At 42.4% G+C, this 24012-nt stretch overlaps 1 protein-coding gene and 1 long non-coding RNA gene across 6 annotated transcripts in view; both read left to right on the plus strand.

Moving 5' to 3' along the window:
- The first annotated feature begins 5147 nt into the window (after positions 1-5147).
- LOC110537391 (misshapen-like kinase 1) overlaps positions 5148-24012 on the plus strand; it is a 35562-nt gene continuing 16697 nt past the window's right edge. For all 5 annotated transcript variants that reach the window (XM_021623403.2, XM_021623404.2, XM_021623406.2 and 2 more), the window contains exons 1-11: positions 5148-6221; positions 8901-8966; positions 9433-9615; positions 9817-9927; positions 10083-10173; positions 11070-11200; positions 11276-11330; positions 13826-13904; positions 19939-20114; positions 20818-20887; positions 21062-21275. In XM_021623403.2, coding sequence (XP_021479078.1) covers positions 6165-6221; positions 8901-8966; positions 9433-9615; positions 9817-9927; positions 10083-10173; positions 11070-11200; positions 11276-11330; positions 13826-13904; positions 19939-20114; positions 20818-20887; positions 21062-21275 — 1233 coding nt within the window. In that variant the 5' untranslated portion in view covers positions 5148-6164. The remainder of the gene's footprint in view (positions 6222-8900; positions 8967-9432; positions 9616-9816; positions 9928-10082; positions 10174-11069; positions 11201-11275; positions 11331-13825; positions 13905-19938; positions 20115-20817; positions 20888-21061; positions 21276-24012) is intronic.
- Positions 15786-17339, plus strand: LOC118937656. The gene is made up of 2 exons (XR_005034943.1): positions 15786-16212; positions 16355-17339. It is a non-coding gene; the product is annotated as an uncharacterized LOC118937656 (long non-coding RNA).

Genomic DNA, 24012 nt, shown 5'->3' on the forward strand with positions numbered 1-24012 from the left:
GTGTTGCTTTTACGCCAAACATAACGTTTTGCATTGTTGCCAAAAAGTTCAATTTTGGTTTCATCTGACCAGAGCACCTTCTTCCACATGTTTGGTGTGTCTCCCAGGTGGCTTGTGGCAAACTTTAAACAACACTTTTTATGGATATCTTTAAGAAATGGCTTTCTTCTTGCCACTCTTCCATAAAGGTCAGATTTGTGCAATATACGACTGATTGTTGTCCTATGGACAGAGTCTCCCACCTCAGCTGTAGATCTCTGCAGTTCATCCAGAGTGATCATGGGCCTCTTGGCTGCATCTCTGATCAGTCTTCTCCTTGTATGAGCTGAAAGTTAAGAGGGACGGCCAGGTCTTGGTAGATTTGCAGTGGTCTGATACTCCTTCCATTTCAATATTATCGCTTGCACAGTGCTCCTTGGGATGTTTAAAGCTTGGGAAATCTCTTTGTATCCAAATCCGGCTTTAAACTTCTTCACAACAGTATCTCGGACCTGCCTGGTGTGTTCCTTGTTCTTCATGATGCTCTCTGCGCTTTTAACGGACCTCTGAGACTATCACAGTGCAGGTGCATTTATACGGAGACTTGATTACACAGGTGGATTGTATTTATCATCATTAGTCATTTAGGTCAACATTGGATCATTCAGAGATCCTCACTGAACTTCTGGAGAGAGTTTGCTGCACTGAAAGTAAAGGGGCTGAATAATTTTGCACGCCCAATTTTTCAGTTTTTGATTTGTTAAAAGAGTTTGAAATATCCAATAAATGTCGTTCCACTTCATGATTGTGTCCCACTTGTTGTTGATTCTTCACAAAAAAATACAATTTTATATCTTTATGTTTGAAGCCAGAAATGTGGCAAAAGGTCGCAAAGTTCAAGGGGGCCGAATACTTTTGCAAGGCACTGTAGATGATACAGAGTGAATTTGAACTCTGTTAAAATGGAGGAAGAAAAAATTAAACACTAGATGATAATCTATACTAATGCATTATGAGCCTTGTATGTGCTCCAAGTGACTTTGAGACATAGCTATTTGAAGGATTACCACTCTTGTAATGTTAAAAGTACATTTTTATGATGTTGGATCATTGCTATACTCAACTGACCAAATGTGTTTGTTGATATAATACTGAACCTGAGTATTTCTTTTTTCAAAGGGCTTAGGTATGGGTCTGCAATTATAGAACACAACAGGAACAGGATGCCAGTGTATGATAGGCAGGGGGAGGAATGGAGATCAGAAGTCAAGAGTCTCAGATGATTGAAGAACATCGAGTACATGTGTTGTTGCAAGGTTGTGGGTGGATAGCTCTCCTCTCTCTCACTGCCTCTTTCTCTCTCACTGCCTCTTTCTCTCTCTCTGCCTCTTTCTTTCTGTCTCTGCCTCTCTCTCTCTTATCCTCTCAATGCAGTACCAGCAAATCTGTCAGAACATTTGTGGTTGTTATGGTGACGGTTACAAAGAGCTGACTAGATTGTGGCCAAAGAGGAAAGGAGAGCTAAACAGGGGCAGAGTACGATGAGCTATGGACTGAATCAAACAGGTTTATGAAAAGATTGAAGGTGATATGGAAGACATGGATGTGAGAGAGAGCCCATGGCAAAAGAGGAAGGCAAAGGACCATAAGAGAGTCATGGAGTGAATAGAGGGGAATGAGGAAAAAGATATTCAGGGGGTGCACCTGGCGTGCTTTAATTGTTGCGTATTTTTGCTGTCACCATGGCAACCAAGTACATTATTGTTACATTACTTACCCGGTTGTCAGTGGTCCAGAACATTCCACTTCATTTTGAGCTAGGGGAGCAAGGAAATAGTGTTTTTGTAAAGCACCGTTTCTAATCTGGGATGGGAGGAATCAAGTGACAGGTGAACAAGGAGCAGGGATGTTCTATTTTATGCCATAGTGTTTATATGCATGTAACAGGTTTATGTTTCCATTGATAGTCTCATGTGCATGCTGAATTCTAGCATGTTGTCCCTATCTCAGCATAATCAAATTATTAGGCTTAACCAATTTATTTTACCAAGTTATTTAGACTAACTGAAATGGTAATGTTTATTTAGTGATACTGCTTCTACCACTACTTAATCTATCACCACTACTACTTCTCCTCTTCCTCCTCCTCCTACTACTGCTACTGTTTCATCTGCTAAATATATCTATGTGACCAATAACATTTGATTTAATTTGATGATACTATGCCTACTACAACTACTACTAATTTTGTTTTAGATTTTGGCATTGGTTTCATATTTTCATTTCACCAAATAAAATGTATCATTTCTCAACTCTATCAATGGTTATTATATTCATTCATACTTTATGCTGAGTCTTAACCCCATTTATAGATGGTAATGTTAAAGATTCACTGTCTATTCACAAACCTGTCTGCTTTTAAACAGTGTAGGCCTACCTTTCACTATGTTTTAAAACCTTTTAATGTGCATCACGTATGTATCGCCTAATTATTATAATAACTAGGTTATAGCCTCTGCTTTTATTTTTTTCAATGATCTTCTGTGAGAATGTATCTTTGTAACATTTAATAAACATCCTAACATTTAAACATTTAAAGTTTTATTATGAACAGTATTAGTTAACTTGCCTCTGGTTTTGACTTTGAAGTCTCATGTCAATCTGATTTTTCTAGTCAGCTAGGTAAACAGTAGGCTACCTGGGCCTACAGGAACAACGCACTAGTATGCATTACTGATCACCTCTCAGATAATTTGTCCCCGATGGTGTACCATAGAACTCTTCAGTAGGCAGAGGGGAGTGGGAAGAGAGAACAAATAAAAGAGTAGAAAAGGTGTTGTATACACACTTGCTGGAAAGGGATGAAATAGCCGACAACACAGATGAAAAGGGCTGTACAACAGCGATAGAGGAATTTTAGTGCCCAAATGCACATTTGGGCAGGGCATTGCCATTGAGCACTTTCACCATTTTGAAATATTCAACTGGGTGGGGCTATTTTTGTGTTAATGAAGGATCACATAATTCCATCCAGGTCATCAGGAGGGGTCAGCCAGTGAATTACACTCATGAGAAAACATTCCATAACTGCAGGTAGCAGTAAATCGCCAACCTTGGCTTTATGACTGTTCAAACAACACACTCCAGGTGGCAGTATGCACCCTTTCAGATTGTTAACCAACTCATAGAAGTAGTGGAGGAAGAACATTGACTACTTCAAAATGGAGATGGCCTCATTGGCACTGCCCATGTGGAGGGAGGATGACGGTTTCCGGAGTAGAGGACTATGGGAGGTGGATGGCGGAAGCAGATGGTGAACTTAAATCTTATGGCGGTGGAAACAAGGAGGAATGGACAATTGTCTAAAAGAATGGGAAAAGCACAGCCGATCTGCCAACTTCTGTCTGTAGCGTCCAAACAGTTTGGACCACACCCCGATGTGTAAAGATGAGACGAACACGTACAGTACCAGTCAAACGTTTGGACACACCAACTCATTCAAGGGGTTTTCTTTATTTTACTGTTTTCTACAATAATAGTGAAGACATCAAAACTATGAAATAATACATATGGAATCATGTAGTAACCAAAAAAGTGTTACACAAATCAAAATGTATGTTGTATTTGAGATTATTCAAAGTGGCCACCCTTTGCCTTGATGACAGTGTTGCACACTTGGCATTCTCTCAATCAGCTTCATGAGGTAGTCACCTGGAATGCATTTCAATTAACTGGTGTGCCTTGTTAAAAGTTAATTTGATACTACTTCTACCATCAAGCACTATGATGAAACTGGCTCTCATGAGGACCGCCACAGGAAAGGAAGACTCAGAGTTACCACTGCTGCAAAGGAGGATTTCAGTTACCAGCCTCAGAATTTGCAGCCCAAATAAATGCTTCACAGAGTTCAAGTAGCAGACACATCTCAACATCAACTGTTCAGAGGAGACTGTGTGAATCAAATCAAATCAAATCAAATTGTATTTGTCACATGCGCCGAATATAACAGGCAGAGTTGCAAAGAAAAAGCCATATCTCAGACTTGCCAATAAAAAAGAAAAGATGAAGATGGGCAAAATAACACAGACACTAGACAGAGGAACTCTGCCTAGAAGGCCAGCATCCCGGAGTCGCCTCTTCACTGTTGACGTTGAGACTAGTGTTTTGCGAGTACTATTTAATGAAGCTGCCAGTTGAGGACTTGTGAGGCATCTGTTTCTCAAACTAGACACTCTAGTGTACTTGTCCTCTTGCTCAGTTGTGCACTGAGGACTCCAACTCCTATTTATATTCTGGTTAGAGCCAGTTTGCTATGTTCTGTGAAGGGAGTAGTACACAGTGTTGTACAAGATCTTCAGTTTCTTGGCAATTTCTGAAATGGAATAGCCTTCATTTCTCAGAACAAGAATAGAGTTTCAGAAGAAAGTCCTTTGTTTCTGGCCATTTTGAGCCTGTAATCGAACCCACAAATGCTGATGCTCCAGATACTCAACCAGTCTAAAGGCCAGTTTTTTGCTTCTTTAATCAGAACAACAGTTTTCAGCTGTGCTAACATCATCGCAAAAGGGTTTTCCAATGATCAATTAGCCTTTTAAAATTATAAGCTTGGATTAGCTAACACAATGTAGCATTGGAACACAGGAGTGTTTCCAGCTACAATAGTCATTTACAACATTAACAAATTCTACAATGTATTTCTGATCAATTTGATGTTAATTTAATGGACAAAAAATGTGCTTTTCTTTAAGAAACAAGGACATTTCTAAGTGACCCCAAACTTTTGAACGATAGTGTGTGTATATATATATATACATATAAATGGAAACGTCAAGGGGTCTTAAAATTCCAAATCAAATAGCAAAATGATTTAAAACAATACCATATAGCTTAGTGGAAAATATTAAAATATTTTACATCTGAAGAGCTGCTTGGAGTACTGTCTCGAGCAGTCCCACCCTCTCAGGCCCTAGAGCCTGAGTAGGGAAGAATGAGTTATCTGAAGGAGTGGGAATATTTTTGTTGATGATCATTGTTGGGTAGTTTTTTTTTAGAGATACATGTTTTTTTCCCCATTCCCTGTAACGAATTTCCTTTTCTTTTGTGTATTTCCGTCCAGTTGGCGGCGGCATGCACCTCTAACATTTGTTTACGGACCCCCATAATACCATAGAAGAAGAATGCACTGCCCATGCGATCACAGACGCCATAGAACATATACAATGTTGAGTTCTCTGATTATCCATATGGGCCATACCAAAACATGGCGAGGAAATAAGTTTATGCACTATATTTGTCGGAAAATTAATTGCCTAATTATTGGTACCAACTATTCTAGCTAAAGTATCTATTGTAGAAGTACGAGACAGCTCCATGACGCTTATCGATCGAGGGTCAATTGGGACTGCACAGAAACTGTTTTTTCACGGTCGGTACTGGCAGTGCAAGGCGCGATCACTGTCAACGCGAAAGGAATGAAAGTTTGTGTACGGATGTCGATCATTTGACGTGGCTAGCCGTACATTCCACATTGATCGTGCGGCTCGCCATTTGCTACTTCATTTGTGGAACATTTTAAGTATTTGTAGGATGGGAATTGCGAGTAGTTAAAATCCATGTTTAAGTACAATAAATCTTATTTTTGATTTGTGCGTGGGTAGCTAGCTAGCTAGCGAATAGCGTTCATGTTGTGGCAGACTGAAAAGTGACAGCTCTGCTGCGGACCACCTTTGTATTACGCTGTTATTATCTAGCCTGCTAACTTGGCAAGCTAGCTATCTACTTGTTTAATCTCACAAACATTAACATTACAATTACATTGTATTTGTAGTTATAAGCATTCAAATGATCTGTCGACGACCTTCAAACAGCATATACGCAGTGACGTTATTGCCAGAATGAACGCAGTAAGAGAGTGCCGCACACGATTGGGTCTCTGTAACGCAATTGAACTTAGTATACTAGCTAGATAACTGCGTTTTACCTTGCCATTTTTGCAACCATTTGTTTATGTTAGCTAGTTAAGTTAGCAAGTCGAGTCTCATCAGGGATTGATGTTCTGAGCGGGACTTGACAGCTCAGGACACAGTTAAGTTAAACATTGGGCCACCTGGATTTTCTACTGGCTGCTGCTTTTATTTTGTAGCTAAATTATTAGCTAACTAACGTTAGCTACGACTTTTGCCAGCATGTCTGAAAACGCCACCACACGAAGCTTGGATGACATAGACCTCGCAGCTTTGAGGGTAAGTGGCTACTGTACATCTAGTTCGCTAGGTTAGTTCAAAGCTGCAGCCAGTTGTCACAATGCGCGTGACAAAAGTAAACTGATGATACATTTTTTGGAAACTTGCAACGAGAGCTGTACGTTTTGAGGTGCTTGCTTGAGCTAACTAACGTTAGCTACCTAATGTTATATTTAGGTAAATGGCTAGTTGTGGGTTACGCACAGAGAGGGTTGCGAGATTTGAGTCTATTGGGTGTCACTACTGACTCCACTATCTTGCTTTTTTCCATATCACCTTGGTCAATCTGAGTCCATTTTTGTAAATGCTTGGGTGAGTAGGATGAAGGCCTGATTCGTTTGATCGATGGCTTTTAAAACAGGCCTGTATATACGTTGCATTTATTATTTTAAAACTAGCCCACATTGATCGATTTCTAGTCTATCTATCAAACGGTTGAACTGTATCTTGTGTACTTTTTACCCGTATATTATCATACAACTTCACAGACCACAACACACAGGTGTTGACAAGTGTATTTACCACAGTGTGGTGTGCTACAAGACTTCCTCTAGGCTTTTCTTTTTTGTATCATTAGAAGTAATACAAACGTAATCTCAAACAGTTCTTCCAAGAGCTATCAATACATGATTTGAAATAGATTTGTGGGAATTCAAAAACTCAACTGAGTTTTTGACTGCACTCTCTCTCTCTGAAATGCACACAATGGTCCACAAGTGTATTGTGAAACTCCCGTTTTGCATATTCCAAAACCATCAAAATTAGAAGTTGAACAAAAATAATTAATAAACCCAGACCTGGGAGCTCATTCTCCAGGACCATAGACATTCAAGTTATCTATTTGTAATGTGAACCGTCATGGAGGTTGACCGTTCTGATACCATGATCCAGTGTCACTATATCATCAAAACAAAGACTAGTGGCATGTAACAACAGAGTAGAGGCACTTTAGTTTGAGAAAGGGAGATTTAATATCTACCGGTATATCTCACCTACACACTTTTGTGATTTCAGTACAGCGAGTTACAGGCCAGACCTCTCCAGGCAATGCTATTTAATTTTCCGTTCTGAGAGAAGAGGGATGAGAGCGAGAGCTCTGAGAGGGATGATTCACTAGAGCTCATTGTTTGATGGCTGTCCTATATAACACCCACTCTGCCTGCTACACATAAACACACACATATACTCACATAGCCTACAAGTACAATCTAGGATAGTACTAGTGCATGACTGTTTTCTGTGGAAGACTTAGCTAGTAGAACAGGCTTTGTGTAATGGATTTTTTTGGGGATGCCTTGGATTCTTTGAGTCCCCATATCAACAAATGTCAGGTGGTAGGACAAGTGTCAACACACATTGAATCAACGCTTACCTTCCAACTTCCAAATCTGTTCTAGGCTATTTCTTGAGCGACCGACCCCTTTGCAGACAGTTGTTTTTCTCGATTTGACATTTTTTTAATGGTTTCTGTTATGGTTTAGTTTTTGATAGTAGACAGTGAGTCTAAAGGCCAAATGATTTGTGAATTTGATAGGCCTATTTGTCGAGGGAGAGAGGAAAAACTGTTTTTCTTTAGGTAAGTACAGACATTAGGGGGAGTCTTCTGACAGACACAAAGATCCAACAGCATTATTAATGGGTGGAGTTTGCACTTCTGCACCCAAGTTAAGTTGACTGAAGTGACGTTAACAGGTCCACAGTGTGTATTCCTCTCATGCACTTTCTGATCAATGTTGACAGTTTTGTTGCTGGTACAGCGCTCCACACTCCCTAGCTTCCACACCCCACCTTCATCTCTTTCTTCCTTCCCTCTCTGCGTTGGACGTGGGCGATGCTGCCATCTCTCTTCCCCCTGGATAATTGCATTAGCCTCCTCTATACCATCGTTTACCCCCCCCCCCCCTCACCCCTGTCATCTCATTCTTTCTCTCTATTTTGTACACTTGTACTCCAGTGCTTTTACTCCAACCCTTTTGTCAGTTTGATCCTGCTTCTCCTGCTCTGTGCTCCTCTTACACACAGCATAGATGCACTAATTGGACGATTTGTCATTCCCATTATGTTTATTTCATTTCTCTCTCAACCCCCTTAGCCCTAATGCTCACATCTATCTATGCCTCATTCTCTTGTACACCTCTCTCCTCTCCTTAAATGCGTTCTCTGTTAAAGACAAACACTTGAATAAGTCAGGAGACAGACCCATTATTGGAACCAGATGAAAGCAGGATGGTCACGCTGTATGCTTCCATCCCAAAGCAGCCCCAACGCCCACAGATCCTACACAGACCATAATGAATCACACTGTGAAAGTGGAACTGGGTGTCTTTTTGCCCTATCCAGGGAAAAAAGCAATGGCTAATTTTAGCATTTAGCTAGAAGTAGCCATTATGAACATCACCTGTGGTTTTATCTTATGGTGGGGAAAAATAGAAACATTCTTGCAAATTGTTCTATAACATAAGTGGTGGATGGATGTCTAGAGCTTCTATGTGTCTCAGAACATCTCAATAGCGCTCAGGCCTCCTTGCTTGTGTGGTCTAGGCCTATATATTTGCCAGTCTCTTTAAATGTACCATGTCTGTCTCAGCATCTTGTCTCCCAGTCTGTCTGGCCTGGTGTTCTGGTCTCAGTCTGCCAGAGAGCAACCAATCTTAATGAATCTATCACTCTTTCTTCAAGGACCCAGCAGGGATCTTTGAGCTGGTGGAGGTGGTGGGAAATGGGACCTATGGACAGGTGTACAAGGTAAGATGAGTTTGGGCCAGCGACCCAGTTTAGGCCAGCGACCCAGTTGAGACACTGAGGGGATGAGTCAGATGAACCACTGAGCTGGTTGAAACTCAGATTGAGGCTGTCTGAGTTACTCCCCTGAGTGTCTCCAACTCCAGCTGTGGTAGTAAATCTGAGATTAGGCCAGATTAGTGCACCTGTGCAGGACCACGCTAAGGCTGTCAGTTGGAGGAGCCCAGGAGACGGGTAGTGGTAATGAGATAATATGGAGAGAGGGGAGAGAAGAAGAGTAAATGACGTGGTGAAACACAGCATAACTCTCAAAACAGATTAAACCAGGGTAGGAGTTTGTTGAACTATTAGAGATTTTTGGCTCAAATGTAGGATATATTTTTTAGAGCTGACATCTCTTGTACTCACTTAATTTTCTCGTTTTCGATTGACCAGATAAGATGATCAAGTCTGCTCTGCCTTTAATCAGGGGCGTCACGTGAAGACAGGCCAGTTGGCTGCAATCAAGGTGATGGACGTGACTGAGGAGGAAGAGGAAGAGATCAAGGCTGAGATCAACATGCTGAAGAAGTACAGCCATCACCGCAATATTGCCACCTACTACGGAGCCTTCGTCAAGAAGAGCCCACCTGGACATGATGACCAGCTCTGGGTCAGTCTGATGGATTATGTCCCTGTCTGGTGGTATAATCTGAGAGAGAGCTTCATCATTTATAGGGCTCTCTCTGATATCCATGAACCCCATAATGCATAGAAACTAGATTAGGGTTATTGCATGCAGCATATATTATTTATTACAGACACACTGAACATTGTATTTATGTGTGCTAAGTTCCTTCCTGTCTGTGTATAGCTGGTGATGGAGTTCTGTGGGGCGGGCTCAGTGACAGACCTGGTAAAGAATACCAAGGGCAACTCTCTGAAGGAGGACTGGATCGCTTACATCTGCAGAGAGATCCTCAGGGTGAGGAACCACAGTGCACCCACTATAGAACCATTACAAAACAGTCTTTAGGTCAAGCACCAGTGTAAATCCCTGCATTGGAAAAGTGCCATTACAAACGCCCTCCAGAGGGCCTCAAACCCCTGACTGAACTCTGACCCCCCTCTAATACCCAGGGCCTCTCGCACCTCCACCAACACAAGGTCATCCACAGAGACATCAAGGGCCAGAACGTGCTGTTGACAGAGAACGCAGAGGTCAAACTCGGTGAGATGATTGATTCTAAACTGTTAATGTGTTTGCTCTGCTGCTGCTTGTTGTTTACATGTGTTTCTGTACTGTGTGTGGGCTTGTTGTAATCAAACATTTGTATGTTTTCCGTTCCAGTGTTTCCGGACAGAAAATACATTTATAAAATTGGTTCAAACCAAGAGAACGTGACTGTTCATAGCACATTTTCATTCTTTTTTTGAACCTGTGAAATCAACATCGTTTTTACAAAATGGCTCATTAATTTACTTGACCCATTAGCACAGATAGAGAAGCTTTCTATGGAACGCGTAAGCTAGTTGTTTACACGTTTAATTGGTCAGAAAAGTGCAGACGCAAGATGCAATTGGAATTTCACTGGTGGGGAGAGCTCGAGAGGGAGTGGGGTGGACATGGAGGGGGCTTGGCTTGATGCGCTGAACATCATGACGTCGTTTGAACTGGACTGTGTTTAAGCTATTACTAGTATTATAACTACACCAAATGACAATTATATACTAGACAGGAATATTTTTGTACCAAAAAAATTACATTATTAATCGGTTCTCAAGATTTTAAAATAACGGTTCTCTTCCAGAACACTAGAGATCACTTTCGTTCCCAGTTCTGTTACTGTTCCTCAAACATTTTAGTTAAATTTTGGTTCTGTTCCCTGAACCGGGTCCAACCCCTGGTTGTGATGAATATGTATTCCTGCTCTTTGTTTCCATATGTAATCTTCCAGTCTGTGTTTTATAGCAGCTTCCCTAAGTCTGAATAAAGTGCTCAATTGTCTCACCATCAAGCACACTGCATATTTGTATTATGGTTTTATCTACAACTTAACTTAATCAAGACTTGAAAAATGTAAATGTAGCCAGTAATACTGAGTCTCTGTCCTCTACTGTGTGCAGTGGACTTTGGGGTGAGTGCTCAACTGGACAGGACCGTGGGGCGCAGGAACACCTTCATTGGCACACCTTATTGGATGGCCCCTGAGGTCATCGCCTGTGACGAGAACCCAGACTCTACCTATGACTACAGGGTAATGACCCCCTTTCCATCCTAACGTGTCTGTCTGTGTGTGAGAGTGGGTAGTAAATCTCACATGTCTCCACAGAGCGATATCTGGTCCCTGGGGATCACAGCCATAGAGACAGCAGAGGGAGCTCCTCGTAAGTACAGCTCAGTGCACCCACCCACACACATCTATCTCCACTTTATTACCCTTTTCATCCACACCCACCCACACACATCTATCTCCACTTTATTACCCTTTTCATCCACACCCACCCACACGCATCTATCTCCACTTTATTACCCTTTTCATCCACACCCACCCACACACATCCATCTCCACTTTATTACCCTTTTCATCCACACCCACCCACACGCATCTATCTCCACTTTATTACCCTTTTCATCCACACCCACCCACACGTATCTATCTCCACTTTATTACCCTTTTCATCCACACCCACCCACACCCATCTATCTCCACTTTATTACCCTTTTCATCCACACCCACCCACACGCATCTATCTCCACTTTATTACCCTTTTCATCCACACCCACCCACACGTATCTATCTCCACTTTATTACCCTTTTCATCCACACCCACCCACACGTATCTATCTCCACTTTATTACCCTTTTCATCCACACCCACCCACACACTCAAACAGCTGATATTTATCTCCTAAACTCTCAAAAGCACATTCTGCATAACATAAGCCTGCAGTGGAGAGATTTAATCATCTCCCACATTATGAAACTCCTGTCTCGTCACTGGCTCATAAATCAAGCCATGTGTTTGAGATGTCTCATTCACCACTGTGCTGCTCATGTAAGATACGAGGTGAGGGGGCTATTGATCTGTGGTGTTAGAGAGCCTTCTCTATATCAAACCGCATAACACAAGCACATATCACTGCACACTGCTCCCACCGTAGGCAGCTTTGAAGTGGGATGCCTGCCTGGAGAAGGGATTCTCTCCCTGGAGCTCCTGCTGTTGCTGTACCCACCCAGTATGCGTGACACAGCCCAGACAGGCAGACTGTCGAGGGCTGTTGTCGTCAGATGCCTGTTGTCGTCAGATGCCTGTTGTCAATTAATTATGCAATACGGACTTTCTCACATTCTCACCAACACTGAGTTTCTACTGGTGACTGGGAGGCTACTGGCTAATTGTTAGCTAGCATTGCTGTTGTTTTTCAAAACCTGATAAAACCACCCTCTGGTCTGACATGAGCAGACTGATTTAACTCATGTGACTAAATGGTGAAGTGTGCACGTTGGTACATGTATCCCCATAAAAAGTTCCCACAGATGCACATAAACTGTTTTTATACTTCACAAACATTGTCAAGAATGACATACTTAAACTGGTCGTGTAATCACCATGTATCAAATTTTATTGGTCACACACACACGGTTAGCAGATGTTAATGTGAGTGTAGCAAAATGCTTGTGCTTCTAGTTCCGACCGTGCAGTAATGTCTAACAATTTCACAACACCTACCTTATACACACACAAGTGTAAAGGAATTAATTAGAATATGTACATATAAATATATGGATGAGGGATGGCCGAACGGCATAGGCAAGATGAATATAGATGTAGATGGTATAGAGTACAGTATATACATATGAGATGAGTAATGTAGGGTATGTAAACATTGTTTAAAGTGACTAGTGATACATTTATTTCATCCAATTTTTAATTATTAAGTGGCTACAGATTTGAGTCAGTATGTTGGCAGCAGACACTCAATGTTAGTGATGGCTGTTTAACAGTCGGATGGCCTTGAGATAGAAGCTGTTTTTCAGTCTTGGTCCCAGCTTTGATGCACCTGTACGGACCTCGCCTTCTGGATGATAGCGGGGTGAACAGGCAGTGGCTCGGGTGGTTGTTGTCCTTGATGATCTTTTTGTCCTTCCTGTGACATCAGGTGGTGTAGGTGTCCTGGAGGGCAGGTAGTTTGCCCCCGGTGATGCGTTGTGCAGACCTCACTACCCTCTGGAGAGCATTGCGGTTGTGGGCGGAGCAGTTGCCGTACCAGGCGGTGATGCAGCCTGTAAAAGTTTGAGTGTTTTTGGTGACAAGCCAAATTTCTTCAGCCTCCTGAGGTTGAAGAGGCGCTGTTGCACCTTCTTTACCACGCTGTCTGTGTGGGTGGACCATTTCAGTTTGTCCATGGTGTATACGCCGAGGAACTTAACTTTCCTCCTTCTCCACTACTGTCCCGTCGATGTGGATAGGGGGGTGCTCCCTTTGCTGTTTCCTGAAGTCCACATGTAGTCACTGAAAGTACTGAATGCCTTGGGCAGTATCAGAACTAACGTCAATGTATTCGTCCTAACAAAGGGCATTTTATTGTTGTGCTGATAACCTAACCAGACAGGTTAAGCTCGCTATGCTTGGAAGACAATACGTACGTGTTGCTCAAACAAGACAATGGAGCAATTGGTGTGAGGCAACAAAGAAAGGATAAGGATCTGGTTTATCAAGAGCACATTCTATTGATTGGGACTACAGTTGTATGCATAAGGATTATGTGATCATTACATGTTTATACTGTATAGTAGTCTACAAGCAATATTTAAATGCTCTTTTGATTGAAATGCTTTGTACCAATCCATCATTATCTCCCTCTCTCTCTCCCCCCAGCTCTGTGTGACATGCACCCTATGAGAGCTCTATTCCTCATCCCGAGGAACCCCCCTCCCAAACTTAAGTCCAAGAAGTGGTGAGTGTGCGGTTTGGTTTCTGCTGTTGTTTTTCTTAAAACTTCAGTTTTATTTTAGGACATAGCTATTTTCTCTTGGCTCCCCACCCTCTATTGCCCTCCCTTTGTAGTGATAAGATTCCTTCCTTACCATAGCCCTGCTGTGTTTTACTGAGCTATTTACGTCCAACACCAGCTGGCCATGGTACAGTGGCATGACAGAAATGTTATCACTAGGGCTGTGGTGGTCACGAAATTTCATCAGCTGGTGATTGTCAAGCAAGTAACTGTCGATCTTAAGGTAGTTGACAGTTAATTAACATAAACACATTTAGCATCTCCTAGTTTCCACACATAATAAATCCATGTGATATAGCCTACACCTTCACAATGAATCCATTATTTATTTTAGACAGTTCTAAAGAAGCATGATATGAAGAAAACAGAATAGCATACTCTGAGTTGTCCGTGTTAGGTCCTGATGTGGCTATGACAAATAGCTGTGGGCTACACTAGTTCATTTAGCAGACAATATTTGCTATAATTCTGTGGCATTATTTTATAGTATGACGATTACAACTGAACAAAGTTGAATAAAATATAAATATTTTCTCAATGATTTGAGGGCGTGCGCACATGCAACTATTCTGTGTTGAGCAGTTATCAAAGAAGTAAACTCAGCAAAAAAGGAATGCTTGTTCAATGAACCATAAAAAATTAATGAACATGCACCTGTGGAACGGTCGTTAAGACACTAACAGCTTACAGACGGTAGGCAATTACGGTCAGTTATGAAAAGTTAGGACACTAAAGATGCCTTTCTACTGACTCTGGAAAAACACCAAAAGAAAGATGCTCAGGATCCCTGCTCATCTGCGTGAACGTGCCTTAGGCATGCTGCAAGGAGGCATGAGGACTGCAGATGTGGCCATGGCAATAAATTGCAATGTCCATACTGTGAGACGCATAAGACAGCGCTACAGGGAGACAGGACGGGCAGCTGATCGTCCTCGCAGTGGCAGACCACGTGTAACAACACCTGCACAGGATCGGTACATCCGAACATCACACCTGCGGGACAGGTACAGGATGGCAACAACAACTGCCCGAGATACACCAGGAACGCACAATCCCTCCATCAGGGCTCAGACTGTCCGCTATAGGCTGAGAGGCGCTGGACTGAGGGCTTGTAGACTTGTTGTAAGGCAGGTCCTCACCAGACATCACCGGCAACAACGTCGCCTATGTGCACAAAACCACCGTTGCTGGACCAGACAGGACTGGCAAAAAGTGCTCTTCACTGACGAGACGCAGTTTTGACTCACCAGGGGTGATGGTCGGATTCGCGTTTATCGTCGAAGGAATGAGCTTTACACCGAGGCCTGTACTCTGGAGCGTGATCGATTTGGAGATGGAGGTTCCGTCATGGTCTGGGGCGGTGTGTCACAGCATCATTGCCTGCAATGACAAGCTCAGTCCAATCTCAACGCTGTGAAGACTTCCTCCTCCCTCATGTGGTACCCTTCCTGCAGGCTCATCCTGACATGACCCTCCAGCATGACAATGTCACCAGCCATACTGCTCGTTCTGTGCGTGATTTCCTGCAAGACAGGAATGTCAGTGTTCTGTCATGGCCAGCGAAGAGCCCAGATCTCAATCCCATTGAGCACGTCTGGGACCTGTTGGATCGGAGGGTGAGGGCTAGAGCCATTCCCCCCAGAAATGTCCGGGAACTTGCCGGTGCCTTGGTGGAAGAGTAGCGTAACAAACAGCAAGAATTGGCAAATCTGGAGAAGTCCATGAGGAGGAGATGCACTGCAGTACTTATTGCAGCTGGTGGCCACACCAGATACTGACTGTTACTTTTTATTTTGACCCCCCCCCCCCCCTTGTCTGTGAAACCTGTTCAGTTTATGTCTCAGTTGTTGAACATTATGTTCATACAAATATTTACATATGTTAAGTTTGCTGAAAATAAACGCAGTTGACAGTGAGAGGACGTTTCTTTTTTTTGCTGAGTTTAGGTACTCCTATGTGCTTAATTTAGTTATTATTGTAACTTTAGTTGTTCTACAAACGTTGGGCTATATGTTTTGATTTTTAATACATTGTAAGGCTGCATGATGCGACTCTAATGATGATTTGAAAAAAGTCTCTTGAAAGGCATGAGCTCTGCTTAGTTTTTTTGCGCAGGCTGTACACACTCCAATAGTCTTCCATTCACAATTTGACAAGCACTTGATAATGCCTCGAATTTCACGGTGGCATCTCCTTTGTGGCTGTAATGCACCCTAAACAAATCCATTCCTTTTGCGGCCCGGAGTGCTGCGTTGTCAAATCAAATTTATTTATATAGCCCTTCGTACATCAGCTGATATCTCAAAGTGCTGTACAGAAACCCAGCCTAAAACCCCAAACAGCAAGCAATGCAGGTGTAGAAGCACGGTGGCTAGGAAAAACTCCCTAGAAAGGTTGTGCCATTCTCCCTGAGTGTGCTGCCCAATCCGAAGCATTTCTCACTCGCACGGTTCTCCATCACCTGATCGGGTCTTTCTCATAGGCTATAAATTAAGACAGGCACATCTGGGACACAACTGCCCGCGTCCTCATCCAATTCCGAAGTGCATATTTAAGATATTGGAAGAACTATCCAAAATGTACTTTTCATCAGCCAACAAGATGAGTAGGCCTAACGAACAGCAAAAGCACTAGCCTATGTCAATCCACTGTCCCCCATAGTACAAAAGTCAACCTATTCTGTGCAAGATATAAGTATTTGTTATATATGCCAGTTAGGCTCTACAACCCTTGTAAAGCGGCTTAATCTGCTTAATTCTAAGAAGTTATTTGACCACCTTAGTTGTGCTACATACCTTGTTAGAACAGTCTGGCCTAATGGGCTATGATTCAAACAAGTGACAAAGAAAAAGGCAGTGTTTCTTATGCTGGGCATCATTCTCAAGTGATAATATATAATTCACAAGTAATAGGCTAATATTATCACCCATCAGACTACACTTGTTTAATCTTGTCTTCACATATACTAAATAATATGTCACTTTTGATTTATAAGGGACCATTATCAAGCACCTGCATCGAAACAGTCAGCGTGAAAAATACATGTCATCTATGTACTTAAATAGCGAATGGAGGATGCTTTTCCCTGTTTCTTTTTTCTTCCTGCCAGCCAGGTAGGCTGTACTCCTGTTGTAAATATAAGTAATGTGCTTAATATTAGGAAAGCTGAGAGATAAATATGGCCTAGTCTATAGAAAACTGATGGGATAGAAATGCTCCGCAACATGAGCTCATGGGCTCTCATTCATTGTTTGATTTTATATTTTCAAATACATTTGCATTGATCGTGGACTATAGGTCTCATGGTTCAAATACACTAAGACCGTTGTGAAGTGTAATGTGTATTGGCGCCGTTTTATGGGCTCTTAACCAACCGTGCAAAAAAATATATATATATTGCATTGTTTAACTTATTTTGTATATAATGTTGCTGCTACCGTCTCGTATGACTGAAAATTGCTTCTGGACATCAGAACAGTGATTACTCGCCTTGAACAGGACAAATAATTTTTCTTTAATGAGTCGGACGAGAGGCATTTACTCCAGACACTTGAACAGGCCCTCATCCCCGTCATTCACAGGAGAAAGAGAGGTTATGCGGAAGGAGATCAGGGTTCCTTGTGAGGATCCGGTGACGAGTGTCTAATCTGTCTTTGCCTTTGATACTATTGGCCAACGTACAATCGCTGGATAATAAAGTGGACAAACTAAAAGCACCTATATCCTACCAACTGGACATTAAAAGCTGTAATCTTATGTTTCACTGAGTCGTGGCTGAACGACGACATGAAAAACATAGAGCTGGCGGGTTTTACACTGTACCGGCAGGATAGAACATCAGCATCTGGTAATACAAGGGGTGGCGGTCTATGTATATTTGTAAACAACAGCTGGTGCACGATATCTAAGGAAGACTCAAGGTTTTACTCTACCTCAGGCGTGCATCTCATGATAAGCTGTAGACCACACTATCTACCTAGAGAGTTTATCATATTCTTCGTAGCTGTCTGTTTACCACCACAGACTGATGCTGGAACTAATACCCGTGCTCAACGAGCTGTATACGGCCACAAGCAAACAGGAAAATGCTGTTCCGGAGGCAGCGCTCCTAGTGGCCGGGGACTTTAATGCAGGGAAACTTAAATTTGTTTTACCTAATTTCGACCAGCATGTGCAACCAGAGGGAAAAAACTCTGGACCACCTTAACTCCACACACATGCAAATCTCTCCCTCCATTTGGCAAATCTGACCATATTTATATCCTCCTGATTCCTGCTTACAAGCAAAAATTAAGCAGGAAGCACCAGGTCTATAAAAAAGTGGTCAGATGACGCAGATGCTAAGCTACAGGACTGTTTTGCTAGCACAGACTGGAATATGTTCTGGGTTTCTTCCCATGGCATTGAGGAGTCACTGGCTTCATCAATAAGTGCTTTGAAAGGCTGGTCATGGCTCACAACACCATTATCCCAGAAATCTTAGACCCATCTCCAATTTGCATACCGCCTCGTGAAGAGGGCACGACAACACCTTTTCCCCTCAAGAGACTGAAAGGATTTGGCATGGATCCCCAGATCCTCAAGAAGTTCTACAGCTGCACCATCGAGAGCATCCTGACTGTTTGCATCACTGTCTGTTATGGCAACTGCTTGGCATCTGTCCGTAAGGTATGCGTACGGCCCAGTACATCACTGGGGCCAAGCCTCCTGACATCCAGGAACTCTATACAAGGCGGTGTCAGAGGAAGTCCCAAAAAATCAAAGACACCAGTCACCTAAGTCATAGACTGTTCTCTCTGCTACTGCATTACAACCGGTACCGGAGAGTCAAGTTTGGGACCTTAACAGCTTCTACGCCCAAGACATAATACTGCTGAACAATTAATGAAATTAACACTTGGACTATTTACATTGACCCCCCCCCCCTCCCCCTTGTTTTTACACTGCTGCTACCCGCGGTTTATCTATGCATAGTCAATTTATAAATTACCTCTACTAACCTGTACCCCCATACATTGGCTCGATACCGCCTGTATATAGCCTCGTTATGTAATTTTCTTTTACTTTTTTAATTTAAATGTACATTATTTTGTTAATATTTTCTTAACCAAAAATGCAGTTCAATAAATGGAGTTAAGGGCCTTGTAAGTAAGCATTTCACGGTAAGGTCTACACCTTTTTTGTATTCGCATGTGACAAATAAAATTTGAAATGATTTTAGAGGGACAATAGTGCTGAGTGCCAGGAAGTTAGTAAGTTTGGTAGGCTACTAATGACCAGCATCAGTTCTTGGAGAAGCCTAATTACCGCGACCAAACGGTCATGTAGAATTTGACTGCCTTCCTGACTTGTGACCGCCGGTGTGGCGGTAATACGGTCACCACAACAGCCCTAACTTTAACGTAGCCTGTTTTTTACTTGCATTATTCTTTCCCTGACAAACCAGGCATGTAGGAAGACATTCTTAGACCTCAAACAAGCGAGTCATCTGCAAATCACGTATTTAAACTACTCATACAAATTATTCAATGACTAAGACAAGAATGTATTGAATGAAGTTGTTGCTCAATGCACATGTTTCATTTGGTTGACCTATAGTACATACCTTAGTGATAGCTATTGGCCTCCAGACAAGTCATGTGGACAACTACTGCAAATGATACACCCAAGTACATCCTAATGAAAATAGCAGTGAAAAATCTACCGATAGAGGCACTGTTGTACATTTAATGTATGGATACTCGGACTGTCTTTTTGTCTCTCTTTCACTCCCACGCACACAGACCTTCCCTGTTCTTCTCCTTTCTTTCTGAACACTCATCTTGAAATAGTTTTCATTCCCAAATACATGCGAACTACAGGAGATACCAGGCCTCCTAAAATTCCCACTCACACCAGCTCTCCCATCTCTCTCCACCAAACACCTTTTACTCAACACTTCCCTCTTCCTCACCTGACCCACCCACCCCACCTCCAGGTCTAAGAAGTTTATAGACTTTATAGAGGGCTGCCTGGTGAAGACGTACACCAGCCGGCCAACCACAGAGCAGCTCCTGAAGCACTCGTTCATCCGGGACCAGCCCACGGAGCGCCAGGTCCGCATCCAGCTCAAAGACCACATCGACCGCACACGCAAGAAGAGGGGCGAGAAGGGTGAGCGAGGGAAGGGCTGGCCTGGGCCCGACTGAGGCCTGTTTGGGTTGGGCATGAAATATTGTGTTTTGCACATGTCTGTGTGCATAATGGTTGGAGGGTTGAGGTTGACTGAGAAGATTGGGTGGATTATTGTAATTATATGTACATACAGATAACGGCCAAAATAAAGGAAGCACCAAAATAGTGTCTTTAATAGGTCATTGGGCCACAACAGCTTCAATGCGCCTTGGCATAGATTCTACAAGTGTCTGCAATTCTATTGGAGGGATGCGATGTCATTCTTCCACAAGAAATTCCATAATTTGGTGTTTTGTTGAGGGTGGTGGAAAATGCTGTCTCAGGCACCGCTCCAAAGTGTTAATTTGGGTTGAGATCTGGTGACTGAGACACAACCACACACCCTTTAAACCCCCTGCGGTCCTTTAAGGATCTTCTTTCAAAGTCACTGACATCTCTTCTAGCCATAGTAGCCAAAATAATGGGCAACTGGACATTTTTATACATGACTAATCATGATGGGATTTTAATTGCTTAATTAACTCAGGAACCACACCTGTGTTGAAGCACCTGCTTTCAATATACTTTGTATCCCTCATTTACTCATGTGTTTCCTTTTTGGCAGTTACCTAGTATGTTTTCACTGCTATATGATATACTTTCTCATTTCTGTTAATTCTTTCTCTCACTCCCTTTGTCTCAGAGGAGACAGAGTATGAATACAGTGGCAGTGATGAGGAGGATGAGAACCGTGGGGAAGACAGGGAGTCCAGGTAACACAACACTACCCATATAACATTACTACCCCCGTAAGATAATAATATAGTGTCCTGAGATTAATGACACAATCTCCTGATTCTCTACTATGATCTCTCATCACCTCATCCTGCTATATTCCTCCATATCTAAATCCTCCTTTCTAACCCTTCCACCTCTCTCTCCTCCAGTACCTCCATCCTGAATGTGCCGGGTGAGTCGACGTTGAGGCGGGACTTCTTGCGTCTTCAGCAAGAGAACAAGGAGCGCTCGGAGGCTCTGAAGAGACAGCAGGCCCAGCTGGCTGCCCAGCGTAGAGACCCAGAGGAACACAAGAGACAGCTGCTGCACGACCGACAGAAACGCATCGAGGAGCAGAAAGAACAGCGCCGCCGCCTGGAAGAGGTAATACACACATACTCACTCATACACACACACACACACACACACACACACACACACACACACACACACATACAGTGGGGCAAAAAAGTATTTAGTCAGCCACCAATTGTGCAAGTTCTCCCACTTAAAAAGATGAGAGAGGCCTGTAATTTTCATCATAGGTACACTTCAACTATGACAGACAAAATGAGAGAGAAAAAAATCCATAAAATCACATTATGGTGGAAAATAAGTATTTGGTCAATAACAAAAGTTTATCTCAATACTTTGCCAACAAAGGGTATATATAACAATGACAGAGGTCAAAAGTTTTCTATAAGTGTTCACAAGGTTTTCACACACTGTTGCTGGTATTTTGTCCCATTCCTCCATGCAGATCTCCTCTAGAGCAGTGATGTTTTGGGGCAGTTGCTGGGCAACACGGACTTAACTCTCTCCAAAAAAATTCTATGGGGTTGAGATCTGGAGACTAGCTAGGCCACTCCAGGAACTTGAAATGCTTCTTACGAAGCCACTCCTTCGTTGCCCGGGCAGTGTGTTTGGGATCACTGTCATGCTGAAAGACCCAGCCACGTTTCATATTCAATGCCCTTGCTGATGGAAGGAGGTTTTCACTCAAAATCTCACGGTACATGGCCCCATTAATTCTTTCCTTTACACGGATCAGTCGTCCTGGTCCCTTTGCATGATGTTTCCACCCCCATGCTTCACAGTAGGTATGGTGTTCTTTGGATGCAACTCAGCATTCTTTGTCCTCCAAACACGACGAGTTGAGTTTTTACCAAAAAGTTATATTTTGGTTTCATCTGACCATATGACATTCTCCCAATCTTCTTCTGGATCATCCAAATGCTCTCTAGCAAACTTCAGATGGGCCTGGACATGTACTGGCTTAAGCAGGGGGACACGTCTGGCACTGCAGGATTTGAGTCCCTGGCGGCGTAGTGTGTTACTGATGGTAGGCTTTGTTACTTTGGTCCCAGCTCTCTGCAGGTCATTCACTAGGTCCCCCCGTGTGGTTCTGGGATTTTTGCTCACCGTTCTTTTGATCATTTTGACCCCACGGGGTGAGATCTTGCGTGGAGCCCCAGATCGAGGGAGATTATCAGTGGGTCTTGTATGTCTTCCATTTCCTAATAATTGCTCCCAGAGTTGATTTCTTCAAACCAAACTGCTTACCTATTGCAGATTCAGTCTTCCCAGCCTGGTGCAGGTCTACAATTTTGTTTCTGGTGTCCTTTGACAGCTCTTTGGTCTTGGCCATAGTGGAGTTTGTAGTGTGATTGCTTGAGGTTGTGGACAGGTGTCTTTTATACTGATAACAAGTTCAAACAGGTGCCATTAATACAGGTAACGAGTGGAGGACAGAGGAGCCTCTTAAAGAAGTTACAGGTCTGTGAGAGCCAGAAATCTTGCTTGTTTGTAGGTGACCAAATACTTATTTTCCACCATAATTTGCAAATAAATTCATAAAAAATCCTACAATGTGATTTTATGGATTTTTTTCTCATTTTGTCTGTCATAGTTGAAGTGTATCTATGATGAAAATTACAGTCCTCTCTCATCTTTTTAAGTGGGAGAACTTGCACAATTGGTGGCTGACTAAATACTTTTTTGCTCCACTGTGTGTGTGTGTGTGTGTATATATGTATATGTGTATATATATATATATATATATATATATATATACATACATACATACATACATACACACACACACACACACACACACACACACACACACACACACACACACACACAGAGGTTGACCGATTGTGATTTTTCAACACCGATACCGATTATTGGAGACCAAAAAAAGCCGATACCGATTAATCGGCATTTATTTATTTATTTATTTATTTATATATAATAATGACAATTACAACAATACTGAATTAACACTTATTTTAACTTAATCTAACACATCAATAAAATCAATTTAGCCTCAAATAAATAATGAAACCTGTTCCATTTGGTTTACATAATTCAAAAATAAAGTGGAGAAGAAGAAAGTAAAAGTGCAATATGTGCCATGTAAGAAAGCTAACGTTTAAGTTCCTTGCTCAGAACATGAGAACATAGGAAAGCTGGTGGTTCCTTTTAACATGAGTCTTCAATATTCCCTGGTAAGAAGTTTAAAGGTTGTAGTTATTATAGGACTATTTCTCTCTATACCATTTGTATTTCATTAACCTTTGACTATTGGATGTTCTTATCGGCACTTTAGTATTGCCAGTGTAACAGTATAGCTTCCGTCCCTCTCCTCGCTCCTCCCTGAGCTCGAACCAGGAACACAACGACAACAGCCACCCTCGAAGCAGCGTTACCCATGCAGAGCAAGGGGAACAACTACTCCAAGTCTCAGAGCGAGTGACGTTTGAAACGCTATTAGCGTGCACCCCGCTAACTAGCTAGCCATTTCACATTGGTGACACAAGCCTAATCTCTGAAGTTGATAGGCTTGAAGTCATAAACAGCGCAATGCTTGACGTACAGCGAAGAGCTGCTGGCAAAACGCACGAAAGTGCTGTTTGAATGAATGCTTACGATCCTGCTGGTGCCTACCACTGCTCAGACTGCTCTCTCAAATCATAGACTTAGTTATAACATAATAACACACAGAAATAAGAGCCGTACGTCATTAATATGGTTGAATCTGGAAACGATCATCTCGAAAACAAGACGTTTATTCTTTCAGTGAAATACGGAACCGTTCCGTATTTTATCTAAGGGGTGG

The sequence above is a fragment of the Oncorhynchus mykiss genome, chromosome 12 (assembly GCF_013265735.2).
Source record: "Oncorhynchus mykiss isolate Arlee chromosome 12, USDA_OmykA_1.1, whole genome shotgun sequence".
Classification (NCBI taxonomy): Eukaryota; Metazoa; Chordata; class Actinopteri; order Salmoniformes; family Salmonidae; genus Oncorhynchus; species Oncorhynchus mykiss.